Source organism: Erinaceus europaeus, chromosome 15 (assembly GCF_950295315.1).
Source record: "Erinaceus europaeus chromosome 15, mEriEur2.1, whole genome shotgun sequence".
NCBI classification, from domain to species: Eukaryota; Metazoa; Chordata; class Mammalia; order Eulipotyphla; family Erinaceidae; genus Erinaceus; species Erinaceus europaeus.
In genome coordinates, this window is record NC_080176.1 from 36,889,698 (window position 1) to 36,917,301 (window position 27,604).

The 27,604-nt window shown below is 43.2% G+C and overlaps 1 protein-coding gene across 10 annotated transcripts in view; it reads right to left on the reverse strand.

Moving 5' to 3' along the window:
- Positions 1-27,604, reverse strand: part of TMEM241 (transmembrane protein 241) — a 181,689-nt gene that overhangs the window by 142,022 nt on the left and 12,063 nt on the right. For 8 of the 10 annotated variants that reach the window (XR_009545056.1, XM_060173606.1, XM_016190468.2 and 5 more), the window contains exons 3-4: positions 24,295-24,372; positions 6,192-6,273 (exon numbers count right to left, since the gene is read on the reverse strand). Coding sequence is in view for 9 of the 10 variants with exons in the window: in XM_060173606.1 (XP_060029589.1) it covers positions 6,192-6,273; positions 24,295-24,372 (160 nt within the window). In the remaining variant the exon portion in view is untranslated. The remainder of the gene's footprint in view (positions 1-6,191; positions 6,274-24,294; positions 24,373-27,604) is intronic. The other 2 variants (XM_060173607.1, XM_060173608.1) reach the window with 1 other exon arrangement.

The window sequence follows — 27,604 nt, forward strand, 5'->3', positions numbered from 1 at the left end:
AACAACTCCATGGTTTTGTTCCTATGTAGAATGTAGAGAATAAAAATATAGTGGTGGTCCGGGAGGTGGTACAGTGGATAAGGGTTTGGACTCTCAAGCCTGAGGTCCCAAGTTCAATCCCTGGCAGCATATGTATCAGAGTGATGTCTGATTCTTTCTCTCCTATCATTTCTCATGAATAAATAATTAAAATCTTTAAAAAAAAAACAGAATAAAAATATAGGAACTGGTCAAAAAAAAAAGTATCCCATGTTATGCCAGAACTAGGGTTACCTGGGGGGAGGGGGAGGGGGGAGGGGAGACACAGAAATTTTGGTGGTGGGTACAGTGTGGAACTATAACTCTCTAATTTTATAGTCTTGTAAACCATTATTAAATCAGTAATAAAAAACAAAAACCACAAGTACATTAAAAAAATAAGAATAAGCACATCTCACTTTGTTCAAGTCCACAGTGCAAAATACATTCCTAACACATATATTGCTGGATGGACAGTCAGAAGAATCATTTTCTTCCCTTAACTCTTCATATAATTTAATTAAGAGTTGGAGGTGACAAAATCTCTAAAGAACTGTCAGCTGCCAGGCGTCCTTGCAGAATTAAGCCAGCCTCCTCTCAGGTGCTGCACATCAGGAGAATAGAACTTCAAAGTCTTAAAAGATCAAGCTCGTGGGTCAGCCGGTGGCACAGTGGGTTAAGCGCACGTGGCGCAAAGCGCAGGGACCGGCGTAAGGATCCCAGTTAGAGCCCCCGGCTCCCTACCTACAGGGGAGTCGCTTCACGGGCAGTGAGGCAGGTCTGCAGGTGTCTTTCTCTCCCTCTCTCTCTCTGTCTTGCCCTCCTCTCTCCATTTCTCTCTGTCCTATCCAACAACAAAACAACGTCAACAATGGCAATAATAACCGCAACGAGGCTGCAACAACTAGGGCAACAAAAAGGGGAAAAAAGAGCCCAGCAATAACCCTGGAGGAAAAAAAAAAAAAAAAGATCAAGCTCTTGGGAGTCGTGGTAGCAAAACGGGTTAAGCGCACATGGCGCAAAGCGCAAGGACCAGCATAAGAATCCCGGTTCAAGCCCCCAGCTCCCCACCTGCAGGGGAGCGGTGAAGCAGGTCTGCAGGTGTCTATCTTTCTCTCTGTCTTCCCCTCTTCTCTCCATTTCTCTCTGTCCTATCTAACAACATCAATAACAACAACAATAACTACAACAATAAAACAACAAGGGCAACAAAAGGGAATAAATAAATAAATAAATATTTAAAAAATAAATTCTAAAAAAAAAAAGATCAAGCTCTTTATGGAGCAGAGCTACCTCCAAAGTGGGAGGAGTTTTTGCATAACAATACACTCACAGATTTTTCACTGAGCATCACCCTCCCCCCATTCCTTATGGAGTCATTAAACAGACAGCTTGGCACCAGCATGTTGATGCCTGTTTTCTATCTGACACAATCTGTACACATGCCTCGTGTTTAATCCACTCTGAATTTTTAAGCATCTATGTAAAAATAAAAACATAAACATTCTGGGTTGAATTATCTCACTACAAGGCAACCATCAACATCTCCACTCTGCCCTCTTCTCACTCAAATGGGGTCTATTTTGTGGGAGGTTGTTTCCCGTTGCTCAGGGGGAATTGCTGCAGCTTCTCTCTACAAACTATCGAAAGCTAGGTCAATGGCATTTAGCTCACAGACCCTCCAGAAAATAAGCTTTCACAGTGTTGGTATGCATGAGACCCCTTCTGATTCATTGGTTTAATACCCCCTGCTTAACACTGTATTTTATTTACATAACCACTGTATTCTATTTACATAACCACTGCAGGACATTGGTTCAATCCCCACTGGTTCATATGTTTTTGCCCCGCCCCCTCTCCTTGTCACACTCTTGATTTTCACCAGTCACTTTTCTCTCCACCCTCTCTATGTTGCATCCTGTTCCCACCCAACTGGGCTAGTATATTTATAAGGACAAGATTGTTTGTAGTTTGAGTTTTAGCTTAGCTCGGCTTAGATTGTGCTGAGTCCTGCATGAATTAAGAGATACTGCGTACAACCCAGCCATGAGTCCCGGGTCGTCTGTTACCCGCCCGTGAAGCCAGCCCGGCGAAAACAACATCACAGAATGGAAATCAATGCCTCTCTTTCTTCTTCAAAATGTCTCATCATGAAAAAGAGAATGGTAAGTGGTGCAGTGGATAAAGCATTGGGTTCTCAAGCATGAGGTCTCGAGTTCAATCCCCAGCAGCACATGTACCAGAGTGATATCTGGTTCTTTCTCTCTCTCCTCCTATCTTTCTCATTAATAAATTAAAATGTTTTTAAAAATAATTTTAAAAAAGAAAAGAAAAAGAGAATGTGAGTTTAAGTAAACAGTATGCTTTGAGTAGAACTGCCATACTCTCCTCATGGATAGGTAACAAAGAGTCTGCCAGTTGGCCCTTGCCTGTGGGTCACCTGCTTTGAGAAACACCGTGTGGGGTTAGAACCCCCATCTGCCAGAGAAGGTTAATTTAATATTAACATTGATGATGGACTTCTGAGGATTTTTTTTAACCACTGGGAATTCTTTCTTTATGTATTAATTTTAATTTTAGGTACAAAGAGCTAGTATTGTTTCTGCTGAAGGGTGAGCAAGCACATCGGCAGACAAATTCCATAAAGTTCACTTAGTCCGTGTGGATCCTATATCCCTCAAGTACTGATGAAAACACTGGCAGCATATCCTGATACCAAATTTCCAAATCAGCCAGTGCTGCTTCAAGTAGATGTGGCAAGAATCCTAGTGGCATTCTCTGTGTGGCTCTGCTAGAAGTGCAATCATAAAATGATGATGGAAACAAACATAAAAAAAAAAAACATTCACAGGCTAGCTCACCATGCACAAGTGTCTGGTTTGAGCCACCAGCAAGCACCACAAGACAGAAAGATAGACACATGCAGATCTGCTTCACCGCCTATGAAGTGACCCCCTACAGGTGGGGAGCCAGGGGCTCAAACTGTGATTCTTATGCCAGTCCTTGCGCTTTGCCATGTGCACTTAACCCGCTGCACTACCACCCAATCCACCCAATCCCCTTATTAAATCTTTTGTCTGCTAAAAAACGAGAAGAGGGGAGTCGGGCGGTGGCGCAGTGGGTTAAGCACATGTGGCGCAAAGCGCAGGGACCGGCGTAAGGATCCCGGTTCGAGCCCCGGGCTCCCCACCTGCAGGGGAGTCGCTTCACAGGCGGTGAAGCAGGTCTGCAGGTGTCTATCTTTCTCTCCTCTCTCTCTCTGTCTTTCCCTCCCCTCCCCATTTCTCTCTGTCCTATCCAACAACAAAGCAACGTCAACAATGGCAATAATAACCGCAATGAGGCTGCAACAACTAGGGCAACAAAAAGGGGGAAAAAATGGCCTCCAGGAGCGGTGGATTCATGGTGCAGGCACCGAGCCCAGCAATAACCCTGGAGGAAAAAAAAAAAAAACGAGAAGAGGCACCCTCTCTCTGTACAATGAGGCAGCAGAGCTACAGAAGCCTGGAATCAGGAAGAGGTAGCAGTAAGCCAGTGCAGGCCTTGTATTTGAGGAGGAACAGCAAAGTGCACTGTGAGTCCTTTCTTAGGCCCACCCAGGATGCTTCTCCCCATTCCATCTAGTCAAGTGTATGAATCATGAACTAAAAATGTTAATATCAAGGGAGTCAGGCTGTAGTGCAGCGGGTAAGTGCACGTGGCACAAAGCGCAAGGACCTGGGTCCTTGTGCATTATAATGTGAGCACTTAACCAGGTGCGCCACTGCCTGGCAGACCATACTGTTTTTTGAGAGGTCAAAACAGCAATCATAGTACAAAGATGGGAAGATGTGTGACTGCTGTTACTCATCTTCAAACCTGGTTCTGACTATCTGAATCATGGTGATATAAGAGATTTTTTCTTTTACTTTTTTTTTATTAGTAATTGAATAAAAGATTAGAAGAGAATAGGTCTATATTGCACCTACCACCAAAGTTCTGTGCTCCCTCCCAAACAATAACACCACAGTTCTCACAATCTTACAGATAGTTTGCCTACCTTTTTTTTTTTGGCAAGTGTTTTTGTCATGTGTGTTTCAATTACCTATATTGTATACATAGGTGAAACCATTTGGCAGTGTCTCACCTCCTTACTTGTTTCACTAAGCATGATCACCTCTAGTCCTACCCTTTTTGTACCAGAGGACACATCTTTTTTAGTTGCCAAGCAGTCCCCCATTGAGTTCATATCCTAGAACTTCTTTATCCAGTCATGTGCTAGTGAGCATCTAGGTTGGGGACACAAAATTCTCGTGTTGGGAATGGTGTGGAATTATACGCCTGTTATTTTACGATTTTGTAAATCAATAATAAATCACTGATACAAAAAAAAAAAAAACAGAGAGAAAGAGAAGATAAAGAAGGAGAGGGGGGCTGAGCGGTGGCACACCTGGTTAAGCAAACGTATAATCATGTACAAGCACCTGGGTTTGAACCCCTGCTTCCCACCTGCAGGGGGCCATGCTTCATGAAGCCAGTGAGGCAGGCCTGCAGGTGTCTGTCTTTCTCTCTTCCTCTCTATCCCCCACCCCCTTCAATTTCTCTTTGGAAAAAGCAAAAACAAAAGAGAGAGAGAAAGAGAGAGAGTGAGAGAGAGAAAGAGAGATCTGCTGTACTACTTCACCACTTGCAAAGCTTCTTGCCTGCAGGTGAGGCCCAGAGTCTTGAATCCATGTCCTTGTGCATGTGAACGTGTGTACTCTATGGGATGCCCCACCACCTGGCCCCATTTTGTCCCTCTTTTCATTGAGTTATCTTTCTGTTGTTGTTCTTATTGGGTTGTATGAAGAGAATTTGCTCTTAGTGGGAAAATGACCAAGTGTGAGGTATTCTCTATCATGTAACTAGAAGAAACGTATTCTTGTCAGTCCCCACCTCTGATGAATTTGATTCTGAGGAGCAGGTCTGGAGAACAAAGTGGGTATTGGTTTAACTAGCACTCCCAACTGTTGGTGGTGGACTCTTGGCAGGTATCTGCATTCATGACCGGCTGTCTGGGAATGCCCTGGCCCATGTGACTAGAAAACAAAGTTCTGGTTGTCCAGAAGCAAAGCCCACCTGCCTGCTCTTGGCGACAGTCTGGGTTGGTGTTCTCTGTGCAGGGGCCTTGGATATTCCCACCTGTCACTCTGCTCCTCCACCTGTACCTCCCCATCTAGTTGTGTGTGTTTGTTTTTACTGCTGCTCCAGAAAATGAACCCAGTGCTTCACTTCATGAGCAATATCACCAGTGAACAGCCTCCCCAGCCCACCATCTTTATTTCTTTGAGAAAGACTTTAAAAAAAAAAAAAAAAAAAGAGGAGCGGAGAAAGAGATGATAGCACGATAGCACAGCACCACTCCGCCATGCACGGAGGGCCCCCTGCCATTGCGTGCCCATGCAGTGCTGGAGCTCACACTCAACACTTCATGCGGAAGCAAGGCGCGTGCCCTACTGGCTGATGATCTCCCCACTGTATGCGCCTCTCCAGCTTACAGAATAAACTGATTCTTCCCTTCTCTTTGCCTATTGGATCCCGGGAAGTGGGTAAAAGACCACATGCAGGGAGTCAGGCAGTAGTGCAGCCGGTTAAGCGCAAGTGGCGCAAAGCGCAGGGACCAGCGTCAGGATCTGTTCAAGCCCCTGACTCCCCACCTGCAGGGGAGTCACTTCACAGGTGGTGAAGCAGGTCTGCAGATGTCTATCTTTCTTTCCCCCTCTCTGTCTTCCCTTCCTGTCTCCATTTCTCTCTGTCCTATCCATCAATGACGACAACAATAACTACAACAACAAAAAACAAGGGCAACAAAAGGGAATAACTAAATAATTTTTTAAAAGACCACATGCTAACCTCACATTCAAGACTTACTCCCCAATCTCACTAAATCTAGCATTTTCTTTTCTTTCTTTTTTTAATATATTTTATTTTTGAGAGAGAGAAAGACAGAGATGAACACCAAGAGTACTGTTAAGCTCTGGCTTATGGTGGGGCAGGGGATTGAACCTGGGAATTAGGAGCCTCAGGCATGAGAGTCTGTTTGCATAACCATTATGCTATCTCCCCCACCCCAAATCTAGCATTTTCTGATACTACTCAAGATGCAATAAGTTAAAAAGCAAAAGGCAAGAGGAGAGAGTGGCAGTTGCACTTACCAGCCGGGACAGTGCTCTAGAACCGGCGTAGATAATACCCACAAACAGGAATGAAGCAGGAAGCCAGGTCAAAACATCAGATCTGGAAAGGGGGAAAGAGACCAGAATACTTTTGTCACTTTGTATCCAAAGGACTCAGCTCAAAGGTGTGACCCTTCAAGTGAACCAAACACTACAACAGAGGCTGTCTAACTACCCCTGAGTGATATTTATTTTTTATTCTTTTTTTGCCTCCAGGGTTATTGCTGGGGTGCTTGCACTACAAATCCACTGCTCCTGGAGGCCATTTTTCCCATTTTATTGCCTTTGTTGTTACCCTTGTTGTTGTTAATGTTATTGTTGTCACTGTTGTTGTTGTTGTTGGATAGGACAGAGAGAAGTCGAGAGAGGAGGGGAAGACAGAGGGGGAGAGAAAGAGAGACACCTGCAGACCTGCTTCACCGCTTGTGAAGTGGCCCCTCTGCAGATGGGGAGCCTGTCCTAGTGCTTTGTACCATGTGTGCTTAACCTATTGTGCTATTGCCCACCCCCGCTGAGTGATATTTAAAGTGACATGACTCCTAATGTGTGCACTTAACCAGGAACAACACCACCTGACCCCTAAAATGACCTGACTTGTGACATTCATTTAGAGTGATGGAAGTCCACAAAGATCATGCCTACAGTCCCATTCTGCATGGGACCAAGAGTCACTGATTCCACAGTAGGCCACAGGTGATCTAGAAATGAAAAGTCTTCCTGCAGGCTGGAAGAGAGTACAAATGTGACTCTTTTTTTAAGTGGCAGTGAACCTTATTCTTGCCCCCCCCCCCCCGCCCTTTTTTTTTTTTTGTCTCCAGGGTTATAGCTGCGGGGCTCAGTGCCTGCACTACGAATCCATTGCTCCTAGAGGTCACTTTTTCCCCATTTTGTTGCCCATGTGCAAGGACTTGGGTACAAACCCTCTGAGAGCACCATGAAAAACAGAAGCCTCACAAATAGCGTACTAGTGCTATGAAGCCTCTCCTTTTTCTATTTCTCGTTCCCAGCCTATATCTCTCTTCCTTTCTGTCTCTATCTGAAATTGAAAAGGAGTTAGCTAGGGGTTCCACTGCCAAAATAAACAAAAGCACCAACAATGATGCTTCCATTCACAAGTAGAAAGAGACTGGAGTCTGAAAAACTAGAAGTTGTGGAATAAGCCAAGCACTGAAAGGCTTGCTATTCTTTCTTAGTCCAGTCTCCTCTCTCTCCTGATAGCCTCAGGACCTAGTGTCTCACTACTCAGGTATCTGCTCAAAAGTTATATGCCTGGGAAGACAGCATCATGGTTCTGCAAAAGACTGTCATGCCTGAGGCTCACAGGTTTAATCCCCAGCACCACCATAAACCAGAACTGAGCCGTGCTCTGGTCTTTCTTTGTATCTCTCTCTCATTAAAATAAAATAAATGGGAGTCCAGTGGTAGCACAGCGGGTTAAGAGGGTTAAGGACTGGTATAAGGATCCCGGTTCGAGCCCCCGGTTCCCCATCTGCAGGGGAATAGCTTCACAGGTAGTGAAGCAGGTCTAAAGGTGTCCATTTTCTCTCCCTTTCTCTGTCTTCCCCTCCTCTTTCCATTTCTCTCTGTCCTATCCAACAACGGTGACATCAATAACAACAATAATAACTATAACAACAATGAAAAACAAGGGCAACAAAGGGAAAATAAAAAATAAATAAATAAGTAAAATAAAATAAATGGGGAGCCTGGCGGTAGCGCATCGAGTTAAGAGCAGGTGGTGCAAAGCACAAGGACCGGCATAAGGATTCCAGTTTGAGCCCCCGGCTCCCAGGCTCCCCACCCGTAGGGGAGTCACTTCTCAGGCAGTGAAGCAGGTCTGCAGGTGTCAGTCTTTCTCTCCCCCTCTCTGTCTTCCCCTCCTCTATTTCTCTCTGTCCTATTCAACAATGACGACATCAATAACAACAATAACTAAAACAACAAAGGCAACAAAAGGGAAAATAAATAAATATAAGAAAATTTAAAAAATAAAATAAATGGGGCCAGGTAGTGGTACACCTGGTTAAGCACTCACATTACAGTGCACAGGGACCCAGGTTCAAGCCCTGGCCCCCACACGAAGGGAAAAGCTTTACAAGTGGTAAAGCAGGGCTGCAGGTGTCTCTCGGTCTCTCTCCCTATCTCCTCCTCTTCTCTCAATTTCTCTCTGTCTCTATCCAATAATAAATAAAATATAATAAAATAAATTAAATAAGACATAAAAATAAAGTGTTAACCAGCACAGAATTGTTTTTAATAATATTTTTAATTTTTAATAATATTTTTAAAATTGTTTTTAATAATTTTTTAAAATATTTTTTATTGGGTGGGGGTATAGCATAATGGTTATGGAAAGAGACTTTCATGCCTGAGGCTCTCAAGTCCCAGGTTCAATCCCCATACCACCATAAGCCAGAGCTGAGCAGTGCTCTGGTTAAAAAATACATATATATATATTATTAGATAAAGACAGAAAGAAATTGAGAGGGGGTGGAGAGATAGAGAAAGGAAAAGAGACAGAGAGACACCTGCAGCCCTGCTTCACCACATGTGAAGCTTTCCCCCTGCAGATGGGGACCAGGGGCTCAAACCCAGGACTTTGTGCATTATAACATATGCGCTCAACTAGGTGGTGCACTGTCCCCCCCACCCCCCATTTCTCACAAAAAGAAAAGTTATGGCTAGGGAGGGCAACTTTATGTAAACATTTTATATAAAGTAAACAAGAGTTTGTTGGCACGAATTCTAAAATTGTTGTTATTAAGATAAAGGCTCATTAAATCAAGAAACTTCTTTTCCTTCCAGACAGAGCATATATATTTTTTTAAGATTTTATTTATTTATTAATGAGAAGGAGGAGAGAGAAAGAACCAGACATCACTCTGGCACATGTGCTGCCAAGGATAGAACTCAGGACCTCATGCTTGAGAGTCCAAAGCTTTATCACTACGCCACCAAGAAAGCATGTATTATTGATGCACAACTGCTCCCTTGAAACAGTCAAGATTCTCTGCTCCTAAATGCCCAAAAATTCTGTGTAACACTGACATCTAGTGGACCTAAAAAGTTTCCAAACATGAAAATGGCAAGCAACCAAGATACCAAAGTCCATATGTTGACTTTAGGCATTGCCTAAAACTGTAATGCCACACAATTGAAAGTCAGTATTTGTTTTACAGTTTACATACTCCTCTCATCCATGAACTCAAGAATCCTGTAAGACAGAAACAGAAGGAGAGGGGAAAGGGCTTCCTTTAATGTGATAGGAGCTAGACCCAACCTTGGGTCAGACACAAGGCAAAGCAGCATGCTATCCAAATGATCTATTCCACCAGCCCTCTCAGTTTCCTTCTCTTTTTTTTTCTCTCTCTCTCTCTCTGTCTCTTTCTCTCTCTCTCTGAATGAAAGGGCAGGCCTTGGTGAAAACATGAGTTCTCCTGCTTCCCAAAACATAAGTAAAGCAGGACAGAAGAAATATATATATCTAATTTCTTTTTTTATTGTTGTTGTAGTTATTATTATTGTTATTGATGTCATCACTGTTGGATAGGATAGAGAGAAATGGAGAGAAGAGGGGAAGACAGAGACGGGGAGAGAAAGATAGACACCTGCAGACCTGCTTCACTGCCTGTGAAGTGACTCCCCTGCAGGTGGGGGGCTGAGCACTCAAACTGGGATCCTTACTCTGGTCCTTGCACTTTGCACCACCTGCACTTAACCCGCTGTGCTACCACCCGACTCCTGTTTGCTTTTTTCTTTCTTTTTTTTTTTAATTCTTTATTGAGGAATTAATGTTTTACATTCAACAGTAAATACAATAGTTAGTACATGCATAACATTCCCCAGTTTCCCATTTAACAATACAACCCCCACTATGTCATTTATCATCCTTCATGGAGCTGTATTCTCCCCACCCACCCACCCCAGAGTCTTTTACTTTGGTGCAATACGCCAATTCCATTTCAGGTTCTACTTGTGTTTTCTTTTCTGATCTTGTTTTTCAACTTCTGCTTGAGAGTGAGATCATCCCATATTCATCCTTCTGTTTCTGACTTATTTCACTCAACATGATTTTTTCTTTTTTCTTTTTCCTCCTCCAGGGTTATTGCTGGGCTCGGTGCCTGCACCGTGAATCCACCGCTTCTGGAGGCCATTTTTTTCCCCCTTTTGTTGCCCTTGTTGTAGCTTCATTGTGGTTACTATTATTATTGCCCTTGTTGACGCAATTTGTTGTTGGATAGGACAGAGAGAAATGGAGAGAGGAGGGGAAGACAGAGAAGGGGAGAGAAAGATAGACACCTGCAGATCTGCTTCACCGCTTGTGAAGTGACTCCCCTGCAGGTGGGGAGCCGGGGGCTCGAACCGGGATCCTTACGCCGGTCCCTGCGCTTTGCACCACATGCGCTTAACCCACTGCGCCACTGCCCGACCCCTCAACATGATTTTTTCAAGGTCCGTCCAACATCGGCTGTGTTGTTAACATTCGGAGGCTCTAGCTGGCCGGGCTAGCTTCACGGGCGGGTAACAGAGACTTGGGGTCACACGGCTGGGCAGGGAAGCTGTATTTCTTTATTCAGGAACAACGATTCATAAACTAACCCAAACTAATCACCAAACAGAACTCTGTTGCCTCTTTCCCCTGCAGCGGCACCAAGCACTCTCTAACTCTGAAACTCTGGAACTCTGGCAGGGTTCCTTGGGGGCGGGGACAAGCGGGCCCGCGAAAACTAGCAGGACTGAACCAATTTTCTTGGCAGGGGGAGAGCTAGAACAACCCAATGTAAAGCATACAACAATTCCCCCTTTTCTTTTTAACTAAATGACTACAGTATTAAGGGTGTGGGGTGAACAGAAACCTATATCATACAGGCATTTTTAAAAAAGAAGCTGGCACAAACATGGAGAAACATGTAAGCAAGTAACAAGAACCAGTGTGCTGCCAAGGGAAGGCCTGAGGGGGCCATTTTTTGTCTCTGTGGACAAAACTTTATCAGCTTAAAAAAAAACATTTTTTGCCTCTGGGGGGCGTACATGTCTCGACGGACATTTGCATGGGGGCGGGGAACGGCCTAGAGTCCCAAAGGCAGCTGGCTACAATTTACTTACTATGAAACAAAACTTGTTATTAGCATAACCACAGCGCAACCTAAACTTTTTAATAGAGAAGGAATTTGAGACTTTTATATATCAACAATGTCTTTTTAACCTTTTGTTACACCCATTTAAGATGGAGACACACCCTAGGTGTGCACAGGAAAGGAAACCTCAGGCATGAGAATAATTAGCATAGCCATTGTGCAATCTACCATTTCTAATAGAGAAGGTAATTGAGAGTTTTACATATCGACAAGTCTATTTAGCCTTTTGTTACATCCATTCAAGATGGAGACACACCCTAGGTGTGTGCAGGTCTTGTTTAGACCAACTTAGTTAAAATATATTGATGTTAACTAATTTTTACCTCAGACTTTAAATGTAAGTTAATTTTATCTTTATGAGAATTATGTTGAAAACCTTTTTCATTTAACTTTGCCTAGTAAGAATTTAGCCTTAAAGTTACTGTTTACCAAACTTTAAACACACACATAAACATGGTCATTAATACACAAGGAGAGAAACCTTTGTTACAAAGACATGTCATTTTAAACAAGAATTTAGATGTGTACTGTCTTAGTTGTTGGGGGGGGGTCATCATCTGGAGGTGGCTTCCCGTGCAGCTCCACTTCTAGGAATTGCAGGTTGCAATCTCTGCACAAATCTCTGCGTACTCCAGCTTGTCTGCCTTCAGACCAGAGCTGGAGATCTCGGCCAGGGTGCCCAGTTTCAGCAGGGAGCCCGGGGGGTCCGGGAGGTCTGGGAGCTGTATAGAATTCATAGCCCAAGGGAGGGCAGGCCAGCCGTGCAGAAGGCACGGGCCGAGGTGCCCAGGGGTGGTGGCCATGATAGGCCTCCGTGGCCCTGCCCCATGGCCCTGCCATGTCTGCTGCCCCGTTCCATGGCCCTGTCATATCTGCTGCCCTGCTCGCAGTGGCCGAGCAGTGTGGAGGGATCTCATGTCCAGTGCCCTGTGCCACGCGGTGGAGAGCCGGCTCTTGTGGGCTGGCCTCGGGCTCCTGCGTGTTGGCATCGGGCTCCAGCGTGTTGGCATCGGGCTCCAGCGTGATGGCACCGGGCTCCTGCGTGCTGGTGTTGGGCTCCTGTGTGCTGGCGTCACGCTCCTGTGTGCTGGCGTCGGCCTCCTGTGGGCTGCGGGGCTGTGGGGCTGCGGGGCTGTGGGCGCTGTTCGCGGGGTTGTCTGGGCGCAGCCGGCTGGCTGGCTGCTCCACCAGCTGGAAAAGGCAGCTCCACGCCTCGCCTCTTGCCCGCTGGCTCTTTCCGACTCCGCTGGCTGTTCTGAGTGCACCCGAGCGAGTGGAAACCACAGAGTGGTCCAGAGATAAATGTTCCAGAAACAGCAAAACAGTCTCGTGAAGAAAGGGCAGAGGCCTTTGGAGATCTCTTCACAAGCAGAAGAGAAGGCTATAGTACATAGGTAGCCAAATTGTCTTCACTTATCTGAGAGATGCGCAGGTCAGGTCCACGTGGGCGCCATTTGTTGTTAAAATTCGGAGGCTCCAGCTGGCCGGGCTAGCTTCACAGGCAGGTAACAGAGACTCGAGGTCACACAGCTGGGCAGAGAAGCTGTATTTTTTATTCAGGAACAATGATTTATAAACTAACCCAAACTAATCACCAAACAAAACTCTCCTTCTCACAAGGCGGCGCCAAGAACTCTGCTGCCTCTTTCCCCCGTGGCGGCACCCAGCACTCTCTAACTCTGAAACTCTGGAACTCTGGCGGGGTTCCTTGGGGGCGTGGACAAGCTTGTCAGCGAAAACTAGCAGGACTGAACCAATTTTCTTGGCAGGGGGAGAGCATGCAACAGGCTGAAAACGGTGAAGTCACCATTTTTTACAGCTGAGTAGTATTCCACTGTGTATATATACCACAACTTGCTTAGCCACTCATCTGTTGTTGGACACCTGGGTTGCTTCCAGGTTTTGGCTATTACAAATTGTGCTGCCAAGAACATATGTGTACACAGATCTTTTTGGATGGATGTGTTGGGTTCCTTAGGATATATCCCCAGAGAGAGAAATCGCAGGATCATAGGGTAGGTCCATTTCTAGCCTTCGGAGAGTTCTCCAGACTGTTCTCCACAGAGGTTGGACCAATTGACATTCCCACCAGCAGTGCAGGAGGGTTTCTTTGACCCCACACCCTCTCCAGCATTTGCTGCTGTGACCTTTTCTGATGTATGACATTCTCACAGGAGTGAAGTGGTGTCTCGTTGTCTTTATTTTCATATCTCTGACAATCAGAGACTTGGAGCATTTCTTCATGTGTTTCTCGGCCTTTTGGATCTCTTCTGTGGTGAATATTCTGTCCAAGTCCTCCCCCCATTTTTGGATGGGGTTATTTGTTGTCTTGTTGTTGAGTCTGGCAAGATCTTTATATATGTTGGTTATTAAACTCTTGTCTGATGTATGGCATGTAAAGATCTTCTCCCATTCTGTGAGGGGTCTCTTGGTTTGGGTAGTGGTTTCTTTTGCTGTGAAGAAGCTTTTTAATTTGATGTAGTCCCATAGGTTTATACTTGTTTTAGTCTTCTTTGTAATTGGATTCGTTTCATTGAAAATGTCTTTAAAATTTATGCAGAAAAGAGTTCTGCCAATATTTTCCTCTAAGTATTTGATAGTTTGTGGTCTAACATCCAAGTCCTTGATCCACTTGGCATTTACTTTTGTATTTGGTGAAATACAGTGGTTCAGTTTCATTCTTCTGCATGTTTCAACCCATTGTTTCCAACACCATTTGTTGAAGAGACTCTGCTTTCCCCATTGAATAGTCTGGGCATCTTTGTCAAAGATTAGATGTCCATAGGTGTGGGGGCTCATTTCTGGACTCTCAATTCTATTTCACTGGTCAGTGTGTCTATTCATGTTCCAGTATCAAGCAGTTTTGATGACAATGGCACTATAATACAGTTTGAGATCTGGGAGTGTGATGCCTCCAGTTCTGTTCTTTTTTCTCAAGACTGTTTTGGCAATTCTAGGTCTTTCGATGGGGTATTTATATAGTCTTCCCTGTTTGGGAGCTGCCCTAGCCCTGATCCAGCTTTCTAGTCCTATTTCCAACTCTAATATCATCTTCCCAGACAATACTTTCAGCCCACCTGCAAGTTTGCTACAGGGCTCAGGCAAATATTAATAGTTATGGGCCCTTTAGAATATACCTAAAATAGACTTTCAGCTTCTTCCAACATGAAGACCTCCAAATCTCATCTGCTATACTCTTACCTTTAGGTTCCTGCTTACTAAACAATTTGTTCTGCTTTATATTTTAATGCTTTTCAGCCATCAAATTGCAGATGCTACCATGACGCCAACCTGACTTCCCTAGGCAGACAACCTCACCGATGTGTCCTGGGCCCCTCCCTCCCCAGAGCTCTGCCCCACTAGGGAAAGAGACAGGCTGGGAGTATGAATCAACTTGTCAATGTCCATGTCCAGTGGAGAAGCAATTATTGAAACCAGACCTTCCACCTTCTGCTTCCATAATGACCTATAGCTGATACTCCCAGAAAGAGAAAGAATAGGGGAGGCTTTTAATGGAGGAGATGGGATGTGGAATTCTGTTGGTGGGAACTGAACCCCTCTTATCCCACCATCTTGTCAATCACTATTAAAAAATTAAAATAGTTTTTTAATCTCTGTGGCCCAGGAAGTAGTGCAGTGACTAAAGCACTGGGTTTAAAAGCATGAGGTCCTAGGGAAAGAGAGACAAGCTAGGAGTATGGATCGACCTGCCAACACCCATGTTCAGTGGAAAAGCAATTACAGAAGCCAGACCTTCCACCTTCTGCACCCCATAATGACTCTGGCTCCATACTCCCAGAAGGATAAAGAAAAGGAAAGCTATCAGGGGAGGGGATGGGATACAGAGTTCTGGTGGTGGGAATTGTGTGGAGTTGTACCCCTCTTATCCTATGGTTTTTGTCAGTGTTTCCTTATCATAAATAAAAAATAAAAAAAAAATAGAGGACAAAAAAAAAAAAATAGCATGAGGTCCTGAATTCGATACCTGGTACTACACATACCAGAGTGATGCTCTGGTTCTCATTTTTCTCTCCTGGTAATAAATATATAACTTCCAGAAAAAAGTTACCAACTATGACTTTGTGAGAACTTCAGTGGTTATAGGGCAAGGATACACAGAACATCAGTGGTGGGTGTGGTGTGGAACTATGCCATATGACCTTACAGTTTTGAAGTGCATCATGTACTAGTTTTAAAAAGTAGTGAATACCAGGGGTCAGGCAGTGGCGCAGCAGGTTAAGCACACTTAGTACAAAGCGCAAGGACCTGCTCAAGGATCCCTGTTTGAGCCCCTCGTTCCCCTCCTGCAGGGGGGGTCGATTCACAAGCAGTGAAGCAGGTCTGCAGGTGTCTGTCTTTCTTTCTCCCTCTTTATCTCTTCCTTCTCTCTCAATTTCTCTCTGTCCTATCCAAAAAGAAAATAATAAAATAATAATAATTTTAAAGTAGCCAATGGGTTAACAACTACTTTTAAATTTTTTTATTATCTTTATTTATTTATTGGATAGAGACAGCCAGAAATCGAGAGGGAAGGGAAAATAGTGAAGGAGAGTGACAGAGAGACACCTGCAGTCCTGCTTCACCACTTGCAAAGCTTTCCCCTACAGATGGGGACTGGGGCCTTGAACCTAGGTCTTTGTGCACTGTAACATGTGCGGTCAACAATGTGTCTCACCACCCAACCCCTCAACTACTTTTTTTTAATCTGAGCGTGTAGCCTGGTAGTACAGGAAATGGAAAATGGCATCTGGTGTCCAGTGAAAGCCCACCCAAGTGTGTCTTCTGTCATGTCCCTACAACAGAAGGATGATGTGGCTTCACTGTGCCACCAGTCAGGTGACCGAGGTCATGCTAATCTTTTGAGGTCACGCTCGAGAAACACAAAAGCCTTAATAGGCAGGACTTAATAGGCAGGACTTCAATATCTGGTAGGAAAAAATCACTTCGGTGCTCTACAGTGACCTGGCAATGGCAGTCACTCCCATATAATGACAAGCTTGTCACAGAAAGCCTGTGCTATCTTTCCCAAGACAGGCGGCAGTGAGGGCATCATCCAATACTCAGTGGTAATAGCCAGTTGCTGGGCAAACATCCTGGGAGGAGAACAATCTCCTGGAGTCACTAGGTGGAGTCCACAAAGGTGTGGTCACAGACTAACTGATGCGGCATACCACCACCACATCAGAAATGTGCCAGTTCTGCAATTTATTTGAGAGGCAATCTGAACTCTGTGCACTAGATAAGAACAGTTTAAGTGAATGCTCTGTGCCAGCCTTCTCCAGTTCCAACACAGCCCCAACTCCACAATACCAACAAGAGATTCTATCTTCATGCTGTTGTGTGTTGTGTCCACTTTCAGTATCATCCAACTTCTGATACCTTTTTCTCTATTTCTTATATTTTTACCTTTTTTTTTTCTTGTCTCCAGTTGCTGGGGCTTGGTGCCAGCACTATGAATCCAATGCTCCTGGCAGTCATTTTTTTCCCCTTTCCCCCATCATCTTATTTGATAGGACAGAGAGAAATTGAGAGGGGAGGAGATAGAGAGATCTGCTTCACCACTTGTGAAGTGTCTCCCCGTAGATGGGGAACATGGGCTCGAACCCAGATCCTTGTGTGGGTGCTTGCAAATAGTATGATGTGTGCTTAACTGGGTGCACCACCACGCGGCCCCCCAACTCCTAATATCTTTGCACAAGTACAGTCACACCCTAAAACTGTGCTCCAGTTCCCTAATGACATATCCAGAAAACCAAGTCCAGTAGGAAAAAGAGGTGGTACCACAACACAGCACCTATTCTAGACATACTTAGAGTACCTAAAATAGGCCAATTCATAAAAACAGAAAGATTAACAGTGGTTTATCAGCAACTGCATGGAGGGAGAATGGGGAGTTGTTTAATGTGTACAGAATTTCTGTTTGAGATAATGAAAGAGCAGCCCACCCAAATTACATACAGAGGACATAGCCTGAGCACCAGGTAGCAAGCCTCTGCTAAGGGCAGAGTGACTAGAGGGCTGAGCTGTGCCAGCAGTGATCAAATAAAAGGTCCACTTGGGAGTTGGGCGGTAGTACAGCGGGTTAAGTACACGTGACACAAAGCGCAAGGATGGGGGTAAGAATCCCAATTCAAGGCCCCAGCTCCCCACCTGAAGAGGAATCGATTCACAAGTGGTGAAGCAGGTTTGCAGGTGTCTATCTTTCTCTCCCCCTCTCTATCTTACCCTTCTCTCCATTTCTCTCTGTCCTATCCAACAACGGCGACATCAATAACTACAACAATAAAAACAACAAGGGCAACAAAAGGGAATAAATAAATATTAAAAATAAATAAATAGTGGTCCAGGAGGTGGTGCAGTGGATAAAGCATTGGACTCTCAAGCGTGAGGTCCTGAGTTCAATACCTGGCAGCACATGTACCACAGTGATGTCTGGTTCTTTCTCTCTCTCTTCCCATCTTTCTCATAAATAAATAAATAAATTCTTTTTAAAACAAACAAACAAATAAATAAATAAATAAAAGGTCCACTCAAAATGAGACACAGACTCTCTGACAAACCTAACTGATATGGCTTCAGGTTTGTGGCTATAAAGTCACCTAAGGAGGGGCCAAGTAGTGGCACACCTGGTTAAGCATACATGTTACCATAAGCAAAGACTTGAGTTCAGGCCCCCACTCCCCACCAGTAGGAGGGAAACTTTACAAGCAATATCCCTCTCTCTCTCTTTCTTCAATCTCCCCCTCCCCTTCTTAAATTCTTTCTGTCCTAACAAAGGAGGGAGGGGGGGGAGATAGCTGATGCGAGCAGTAGATTCATTATACAAGCACTGAGGCCCAGCAATAATCCTAGTGGCAATAAAAAAAATTTAAAAATAGTATGGGGATAGATAGCATAATGGTTATGCAAATGGCTCTCATGCCTGAGGCTTCAAAATCCCAGGTTCAATCTGCCCCACACCATCATATGGCAGAGCTGAGCAGTGCTCTGTTAAAAGAGAGAAAGAGGGAAGGAGAGAGGCCCATGTCTAAGGCTCCAAAGTCCCAGGTTCAATCTCCTGTACCACCATAAACTTGAGCTGAACAGTGCTCTGGTAAAATAAATAAATAAATAAGATAAAGAAAAGAAAAGAAAAAGAGGGAATCGGGTGGTAGCACAGCGGGTTAAGTGCACGTGGTGCAAGGCACAAGGACCTGCGGAAGGATCCTGGTTTGAGCCCCCGGCTCCCCACCTGCAGGGAAGTCGCTTCACAAGCGGTGAAGCAGGTCTGCAGGTGTCTATCTTTCTCTATCCCTCTCTGTTTTCCCCTCCTCTCTCTATTTTTCTCTGTCCTATCTAACAACGATAACATCAATAACAATAACTACAACAACAGTGAAAAACAAGGGCAACAAAAGGGAAAATAAATAAATATAAAAAATTTAAAAAAGGAAAAAAAAAGAAATCGCTTAAGGATGTACAAGAGACAGAGGTAAAAATGGTGTCTAAGGAGTGTAACAAGGGAGGGGCCAGGAGATAGCTCACCTGGTAGAATGCATGACTTAAGGCCCAGGGTCTGTGACATGGAGCCACATGAAAGCACCTTGAACAGTATGTGCAGAGCTATGTAGATGGTAGGGCAGTACTGTGGTAAGGCCACCCTCCCTCTCCCTCTCTATCTCAGATGGTAGGGCAGTGCTGTGGTGAGGCCACCCTCTCTCTCCCTCAGATGGTAGGGCAGTGCTATGGTAAGGCTGCCCTCTCTCACCCTCTCTCCCTCAGATGGTAGGCAGTACTATGGTGAGGCTACCCTCCTTCTCCCTCTAAATTTAAAAAAGGTGGGGAGATTGAGATCACTCATCAATATTCATGAAATTGAGTTAATTCTCCAGGAACACATAAAAATAAAGAGGGGGGCCGGGTGGTAGCACAGCAGGTTAAGTGCACATGGCACAAAGTGCAAGGACCGGCATAAGGATCCAGGTTCGAGCTCCCGACTCCCCACCTGCAGGGGAGTTGCTTCACAAGCGGTGAAGCAGGTCTGCAGGTGTCTGTCTTTTCTCTCCCTCTCTGTCTTTCCCTCCTCTCTTGAGTTCTCTCTGTCCTATTCACCAACAAGAACAGCAATGGCAATGATAACAATAATGACAACAACAAGGGCAACAAAATGGAAAAAAAAAAAAAAAAGGCCTCCAGGAGCAGTGGATTCATAGTGTAGGCACCGAGCCCCAGCAATAACCCTGGAGGCAAAATAATAATAATAATAAATAAAATAAAAAGAGCTTTATCAAGGGCTACAAGGTGGATATGATTATAAACTTTCTGAGATGGGTGTGACTTCGGAACACCAAGAGTTCAGGTAACACAAGTGTCCAGTGGGTCTCTATCTTCTACTTCCAGGGAACCAATTCCTCCTGGTAAACAATCCTGTCGGGCGGTAGCTCAGCGGGTTAATCGCATATGGCACAAAGCATTAGGACTGGCTTAAGGATCCCAGTTCAAGCCCCTGGCTCAGGTGGTGAAGCAGGTCTGCAGGTATCTATCTTTCTCTCCCTCTCTCTGCCTTCCCCTCCTCTCTCCATTTCTCTCTATCCTATCTAACAACGAAGACATCAATAAAAACAATAATAACTACAACAACAATAAAAAGACAAGGGCAACAAAAGGGAAAATAAATAAAATTTCAGAAAAAACAATCCTGACAATGTTTGGCTTCATTCAGTTCTACTAGCTATTCCTCCTCTCTGCTTCCCAACCCCCCCCCCCAGAAAGCAATGAAAATATGAAGCAGATAAAAGACTAAAATAAATGAGAGAGAGGTGGGGGGGAGGAATGTCAGAGCCTCAGACATGAGAGACATTTTTTATAACCACACCCATAATAGAATTTTTATTCAGGCTTATAAAGGGATGACAATCTGACACATAATACAACATGGATTAAGTTTAAAGATATTATACTGACTGAAATAAGCCAGTCATAAAAGGTGACTATTATCCTACTTAAAGGTAGACTCAGGAAAGGCCAGGTGGTTGTGTACCTGGTTGAACACACACATTATTACCATGCTCAAGGATTCAGGTCCCCAGTGCCTCTGGGGGGAAGCATCACAAGCAGTGAAGCAGGGAAAGAGGTGTTTCGCCATCTCCTTCTCTACCCCCACCCCAAGCCTTCTCAATTTCTCTCTGTCCTATCAAGTGAAAAGAAAAAAGGGGACAACAGGTACACTCAGAATAGCTAGAATAGGCCAATTCATAGAGACAGAAAGCATAGCAGTGATTTGCCAGGAACCAAGGAGAGGGAGAACAGAAAGTTACTATTTGGGAGTTGGGCAGTAGCGCAACGGGTTAAGCGCAGGTGGTGCAAAGCGCAAGCTGGTGAAAGGATCCCAGTTCGAGGCCCCCCAGCTCCCCACCTGCAGGGGAGTTGGTTCACAGGTGGTGAAGCAGGTCTGTAGATATCTATCTTTCTCTACCCCTCTCTATCCTCCCCTTCTCTCTCCATTTCTGTCTGTCCTATCCAACAGCAAGGCAATAATAACAATAATAATAACTACAACAATAAAACAACAAGGGCAACAAAAAGGAATAAATAAATATTTTTTTAAAAAAAAAGGAAAGTTATTGTTTGATGGGTACAGAATTTCTGTTTAGGGTAATGACAAAGTTCTGGAAATGGCTAGTAATTGTACAACACTGGCAATGTACCAGTGCCATGTGAGATGCACATATGTGAACTACACATTCAAACACTGTTTACAAACTGCAAGTCTTATGTATATCTTACTACAAAAAGCATTTTAAATTTTACACAACATTAGAGAATAAACCAAATATCTTGTATGTGCATAATAACACCAAATAGATTCCCTGGTCCAATTTCTATGTACTTAGGGAGAGTGAGAGGGTCACCAAAAGACCACTCTAACACGCATAGAGTCCCAGCTGGTGCTTGTCTGAGCTGCCTCCACATAGTGCCTGGAATTGAACCCAGAGCCACATGCGTGGTAAGGTGTACACTCTGACAACTAGCTGGTCCTTAAAAGGTTTTTATATAAGGAGTCAGGCGGTAGCGCAGCGGGTTAATCACACGTGGCGCAAAGCACAAGGACCTGCTCGAGCCCCAGGCTCCCCACCTGCAGGGGAATCGCTTCATAAGAGGTGAAGCAGGTCTGCAGGTGTCTGTCTTTCTCCCTCTCTCTGTCTTCCCCTCCTTTCTCCATTTCTCTCTGTCCTATCCAACAACAACGACATCAATAACAACAATAATAACTATAACAATAAAACAACAAGGGCAACAAAAGGGAAAATAAATAAATATTTTTTAAAAATTTAAAGGTTTTTACGTATGAACAATGACATTGCTCTTAAGATTTAAAATTGTGACTAAGGTTAATGCTTTTAAAACTATCATTAGGGGAGTAGATAGCATAATGGTTATGCAAAGAGACTCTCACGCCTGAGGCTCCAAAGTCCCAGATTCAGTCCCCCACACCACCATCAGCCAGAGCTGAGCAGTTCTCTGGTTAAAAAGTAAAATAAAATTATCATTAGTAATTATAGAATTCACATCAGAAATTATAAAATCATCAGTTGTGAACACTGTAAAAATAGGAACCCCATGTTGACCATTCACATGAGGAACCCAGTCCAAAACTCAGTAACCAGTTATCTAGTTTATTCATTTTAATTAATTTACTTATTTATTGCCTCCAGGGTTATTGCTGGGGCTCAGTGCCTGCACTACGAATCCACTGCTCCTGTGGCCATTTTTTCGATTTTCTCTTCTGGATAGGACAGAGTATATAAATATCATTAACTGCTAACCCTATCGATCTGGCCTAGGATCTATCTAATTATTTTTGTTTTTTTATTTAATGCCACCAGGTTATCATTGGAGTTCAGTGACAGCACTATGAATCCACTACTCCAGGCAGCCATTTTTTCCTTCTCCCCTTTTACCTTTCTTGTTTTATTAGACTGGATAGAGAGAAATTGAGAGGGGAAGGAAAGGTGGGGAGACAGAAAGACAGACACTTGAAGCCCTGCTTTACTGCTTGTAATGCGACCTCCCTGCCCAAAAGTAATTTTATTAAGCTGAGGACACCATACCATTGAAACACAAAATTATGACTTAATTAACTATTTCTTTCAATTAGCTATGTATCTTGCACAGAATATTATTTCAAATATGAATTATGATGGAGTTGATCCAGGAAAATCAATCCAAATCTGTATTCCCAGGGCCTCTTCTAATAAAACCTCTTTGTACTAGTTTTTTGCTCTCCAGTTTCATATTTTCAGCAGAAGTCAAAATTATTTTTTCCATTTTTTAATTTGTGATTAATAGTAGATTATAAGATTATAAAATTACAGTGTATACCTCCACACCATACCCACCACCAAAGTTCTCTGTCCCCATCCTCCCACCTTCCAAAGATAACCACCATAGTTCCCACAAGTCTTAGAAGCCATTTGCTCTGTGGGTTGGGCAGTAGTGCAGAAGGTTAAGCGCACATGGCCCAAAGCGCAAGGAGCATCTTAAGGATCCCGGGAACCCCTGGATCCCCGCCTGCAGGGGATCACTTCACAATCGGTGAAGCAAGTCTGCAGGTGTCTATCTTTCTCCTCCAGCCCCCCTCCCCAGTCTCCCCCTCCTCTCTCGACTTCTGTCCTGTCCAATAACAACTACAGCAATAACAACAACAATGCTAACCACAACAACGATAAAACAACAAGGGCAACAAAAGGGGAAAAAAATAGCCTCCAGGAGCACTGGATTTGCAATGCAGGCGCCAATCCCCGACAATAACCCTGGAGGCAAAAAAAAAAGAAAGAAAAAAGAAAATGTTTGCTTGGAGAAGTCAAAATTATTAATATTTATTCTGGACACATTCTCAAAGCTTCTCTAAGCAAAAAGGATATGCCATCTCCTAGCCCTTTCTATGTTTTTCCATAAAAATGTGACGGCTTTTCCGACCACCCAATATGCTGCCTTAACAGTGACAACAAATGTACTAGGTGATCTGACTTAGACACCGAATCAGAATTCTGGGTGGTCTACAAGGGACACCATTGACAAAAATGGCAAAATGGGATATTACCTACAGAAAATATTATTCTAGCAATGTTGATTTCCTGATTTTGGGTTATATTTAGTCATGTAAAAGAATGACCAGGCTCTTAGGAAATACATACTAAAGAACTTAGAGGGAATCGGGCGGTAGGGCAGCGGGTTAAGCGTAAGTGCAAAGCGCAAGGACCAGCGTAAGCATCCAGATTTGAGCCCCTGGGTCCCCACCTGCAGGGGAGTTGCTTTACAGGCAGGTCTGCAAGTGTCTGTCTTTCTTTCCCCTTCTCTGTCTTCCCCTCCTCTCTCCACTTCTTTCTGTCCTGTCCAACAACAACATCAATAACAACAATAATTACAACAATAAAACAACAAGGGCAACAAAAGGGAATAAACAAATATTTTTTTAAAAAAAAGAACTTAGAAACAGAGGGAAGAAAAACTTTATGTGAAACATCCACTTAGAAATACTTCATGGAAAGAGTTATAGACCTGTATATGTGTACGTAAGTATTTATCAAGAGAGAATTATCACTGGGGGCTCTGAGTTAAAAGTATGGAAGCTCTTTGCACTACTTCTACCTCCTCTATACGTAAGAAATAATTTTGAAATAAAAATATTAAAGCAATTTTAAAGCTGAGTTAATAACTCATTTATTTCTTCATATGGTTTAAAATAAAGCCAAATGGATGCAGTATAAACTATATACCTCAACCAAATTTTGTATTGTAGGAATAACACCCCAAGCTGTATTTGACTATTGAGTCTCCAGGTGGAAGGGAACTACTAGTCAAATAAATACTCCTATTCCCCAATATAACAACAAAAGACATTAAATCACATAAAAAGTAGTAGGATCTGGGTCATGAATTACACACAGAAGAAATTGCTGTACCTTGAATTTCTGTTGATCTCCACCCATCCCAGTTTCCATGACACATGAAGCAAAAGTCCACCAATCAATGTCTGCCACCTGACAAAGAGAAGAGCCAAAGTAAACGTCACAAAGGCCTCAAACATCATCCTGAGACAGCAGATCTAAACAATCACACACACTTAGACACCTGATCCTTTCATGGCTCTTTCTCCCACTCTCCTAACTACCATCCCAATTTTCAGACTCATCCTTCCTCAGCCTCTACTGTTTCTGAGTCAAGCTGTCCCCTTCAGTGCTGACACTGATACTCTTCTTGTCTCCTAGACTTTTCCTCAACAACCTGACCCACAGCCACCACTCTTCCTTTAATCTGCAAATACTTCTCAAGCTCCCACTGACAGATAACAAGTACAAAGTACTACTTCACTGTTTTAAACAGCTACTGATTCCTTCTGGTGCTGCAAGTGGCAGTTCTCCATTTCTTTCTTATCACAGATACTTGAGATCATGAAATTCACATGAGACATACTTCCTCAGCATATAGGTTAAAGGAGCACAGGTTTTTGTGGTTGGTTGGCTGGTTGGTTGGCTCTGCCAACCTGGGTCCTCATATGTGCACAATAAATTTTTTTTTAATTTTTAAAAATAATTTATTTCTTTATTGGGGAATTAATGCTTTACATGCAACAGTAAATACAATAGTTTGTACATGCATAACATTCCCCAGATTCCCATTTAACAATACAACCCCCACTATTTCATTCATCATTTTTCATGGACCTGTTTTACTTTGGTGTAATACTCCAATTCCATTTCAGGTTCGACTTGTGTTTTCTTTTCTTATCTTGTTTTTCAACTTCGGCCTGAGAGTGAGATCATCCCATATTCATCCTGTTTCTGACTTATTTCACTCAACATGATTTTTTCAAGGTCCATCCAAGATTGGCTGAAAACGGTGAAGTCACCATTTTTTACAGCTGAGTAGTATTCCATTGTGTATATATACCACAACTTGCTCAGACACTCATCTGTTGTTGGACACCTGGGTTGCTTCCAAGTTTTGGCTATTACAAACTGTGCTGCCAAGAACATATGTGTACACAGATCTTTTTGGATGGATGTGTTGGGTTCCTTAGGATATATCCCCAGGAGGGGAATTGCAGGGTCATAGGGTAGGTCCATTTCTAGCCTTCTGAGAGTTCTCAAGACTGTTCTCCACAGAGGTTGGACCAATTGACATTCCCACCAGCAGTGCAGGAGGGTTCCTTTGACCCCACACCCTCTCCAGCATTTGCTGCTGTTACCTTTTCTGATGTATGACATTCTCACAGGAGTGAAGTGATATCTCTTGTTGTCTTTATTTGCATTTCTCTGACAATCAGAGACTTGGAGCATTTTTTCATGTGTTTCTCGGCCTTTTTGATCTCTTCTGTGGTGAATATTCTGTCCATGTCCTTGATCCACTTGGAATTTACTTTTGTATTTGGTGAAATACAGTGATTCAGTTTCATTCTTCTGCATGTTTCAACCCATTGTTTCCAACACCATTTGTTAAAGAGACTCTGCTTTCCCCATGTAATAGTCTGGGCATCTTTGTCAAAGATTAGATGTCCATACGTGTGAGGCCTCATTTCTGGGCTCTCAATTCTATTCCACTGGTCAGTGTGTCTGTTCATGTTCCAGTACCAAGCAGTTTTGATGACAATGGCCCTATAATACAGTTTGAGATCTGGGAGTGTGATGCCTCCGGTTCTGTTCTTTTTTCTCAAGATTGTTTTGCCAATTCTAGGTCTTTTCTGGTTCCAGATAAACATTTGTAGCATTTTTTCTATTCTCCTAAAATATGTGCTTGGGATCTTGATGGGGATAGCATTAAATTTGTAGATGGCTCTGGGTAATATATTCATTTTGATGATGTTAATTCTTCCAGCCCATGAACATGGAATATCTTTCCACTTCTTTGTGTCTTTTTCAATTTCTTTGAGTAGTGACTCATAATTTTCAGTATACAAGTCTTTCACTTCTTTGGTTATGTTTACTCCTAGATATTTTATTGTTTTTGTTGCTATAGAAAAAGGAACTGATTTCTGGATTTCAATTTCTTCTACCTTAGTGTTTGCATAGAGGAATGCCACTGACTTTTGAATGTTAAGTTTGTAGCCTGACACCTTACTGTATTGCCTGATGATTTCCAAAAGCTTCTTGCTGGAGTCCTTAGGTTTTTCCATGTATACTATTATGTCATCTGCAAATAAGGAGAGTTTGACTTCTTCTCTTCCAATCTGTATGCCTTTAATTCCTTGCTCCTGCCTGATTGCTATGGCAAGAACTTCCAACACTATGTTGAATAGTGATGGTGATAGTGGGCATCCCTGTCTAGTACCTGATCTGAGGGGAAATGCTTCCAGTTTTTCACCATTGAGTATGATGTTGGCTGTAGGTTTGCTATATATAGAGTCCACTATCTTCAGGAATTTTCCATCTATTCCCATTTTTTGTAGTGTTTTGATCATAAAGGGATGTTGTATTTTGTCAAAGGCTTTCTCTGCATCTATTGATATGACCATGTGGTTTTTGGTCTTGCTTTGTTGATGTGGTGGATCACATTGATTGATTTACATATATTAAACCAACCTTGCATGCCTGGGATAAACCCCACTTGGTCATGATGAACAATCTTTTTGATATACTGCTGTATCCGGTTGGCTAGAATTTTGTTCAGTATTTTAGCATCAATGATCATCAGAGATATTGGTCTGTAATTTTCTTTTTTGGTTGTGTCCCTGTCTACTTTTGGTATCAGGGTGATGTTGGCTTCATAGAAGCTGGCAGGGAGTATTCCAGTGTCTTCAATCTTCTGGAAGACTTTTAAAAGTAGAGGTATTAGTTCTTCTTTGAAAGTTTTGTAGAATTCATTTGTAAAACCATCTGGTCCAGGACTTTTATTTTTGGGAAGATTTTTGATAACTGTTTCAATTTCATTAGCTGTGATGGGCCTGTTCATGTTATCCACTTCCTCTTTACTTAGTTTTGGAAGTTGGTAAGTATCTAGGAAATCATTCATTTCTTCCAGGTTCTCTAGCTTGGTGGCATATAGTTGTTCATAGAAGCCTTGCATGATATGTTGAATTTCTGCAGTGTCTGTTGTAATATCTCCTCTTTCATTTAGTATCTGATTTATTTGGGTCTTCTCCCTTTTTTGTTTTGTGAATCTGGCTAAAGGTTTGTCGATTTTATTTACTCTTTCGAAGAACCAACATTTACTTTCATTGATCTTTTGTATGGCTTTCCTATTCTCAATGTTATTTACTTCTGCCCTAACTTTAAT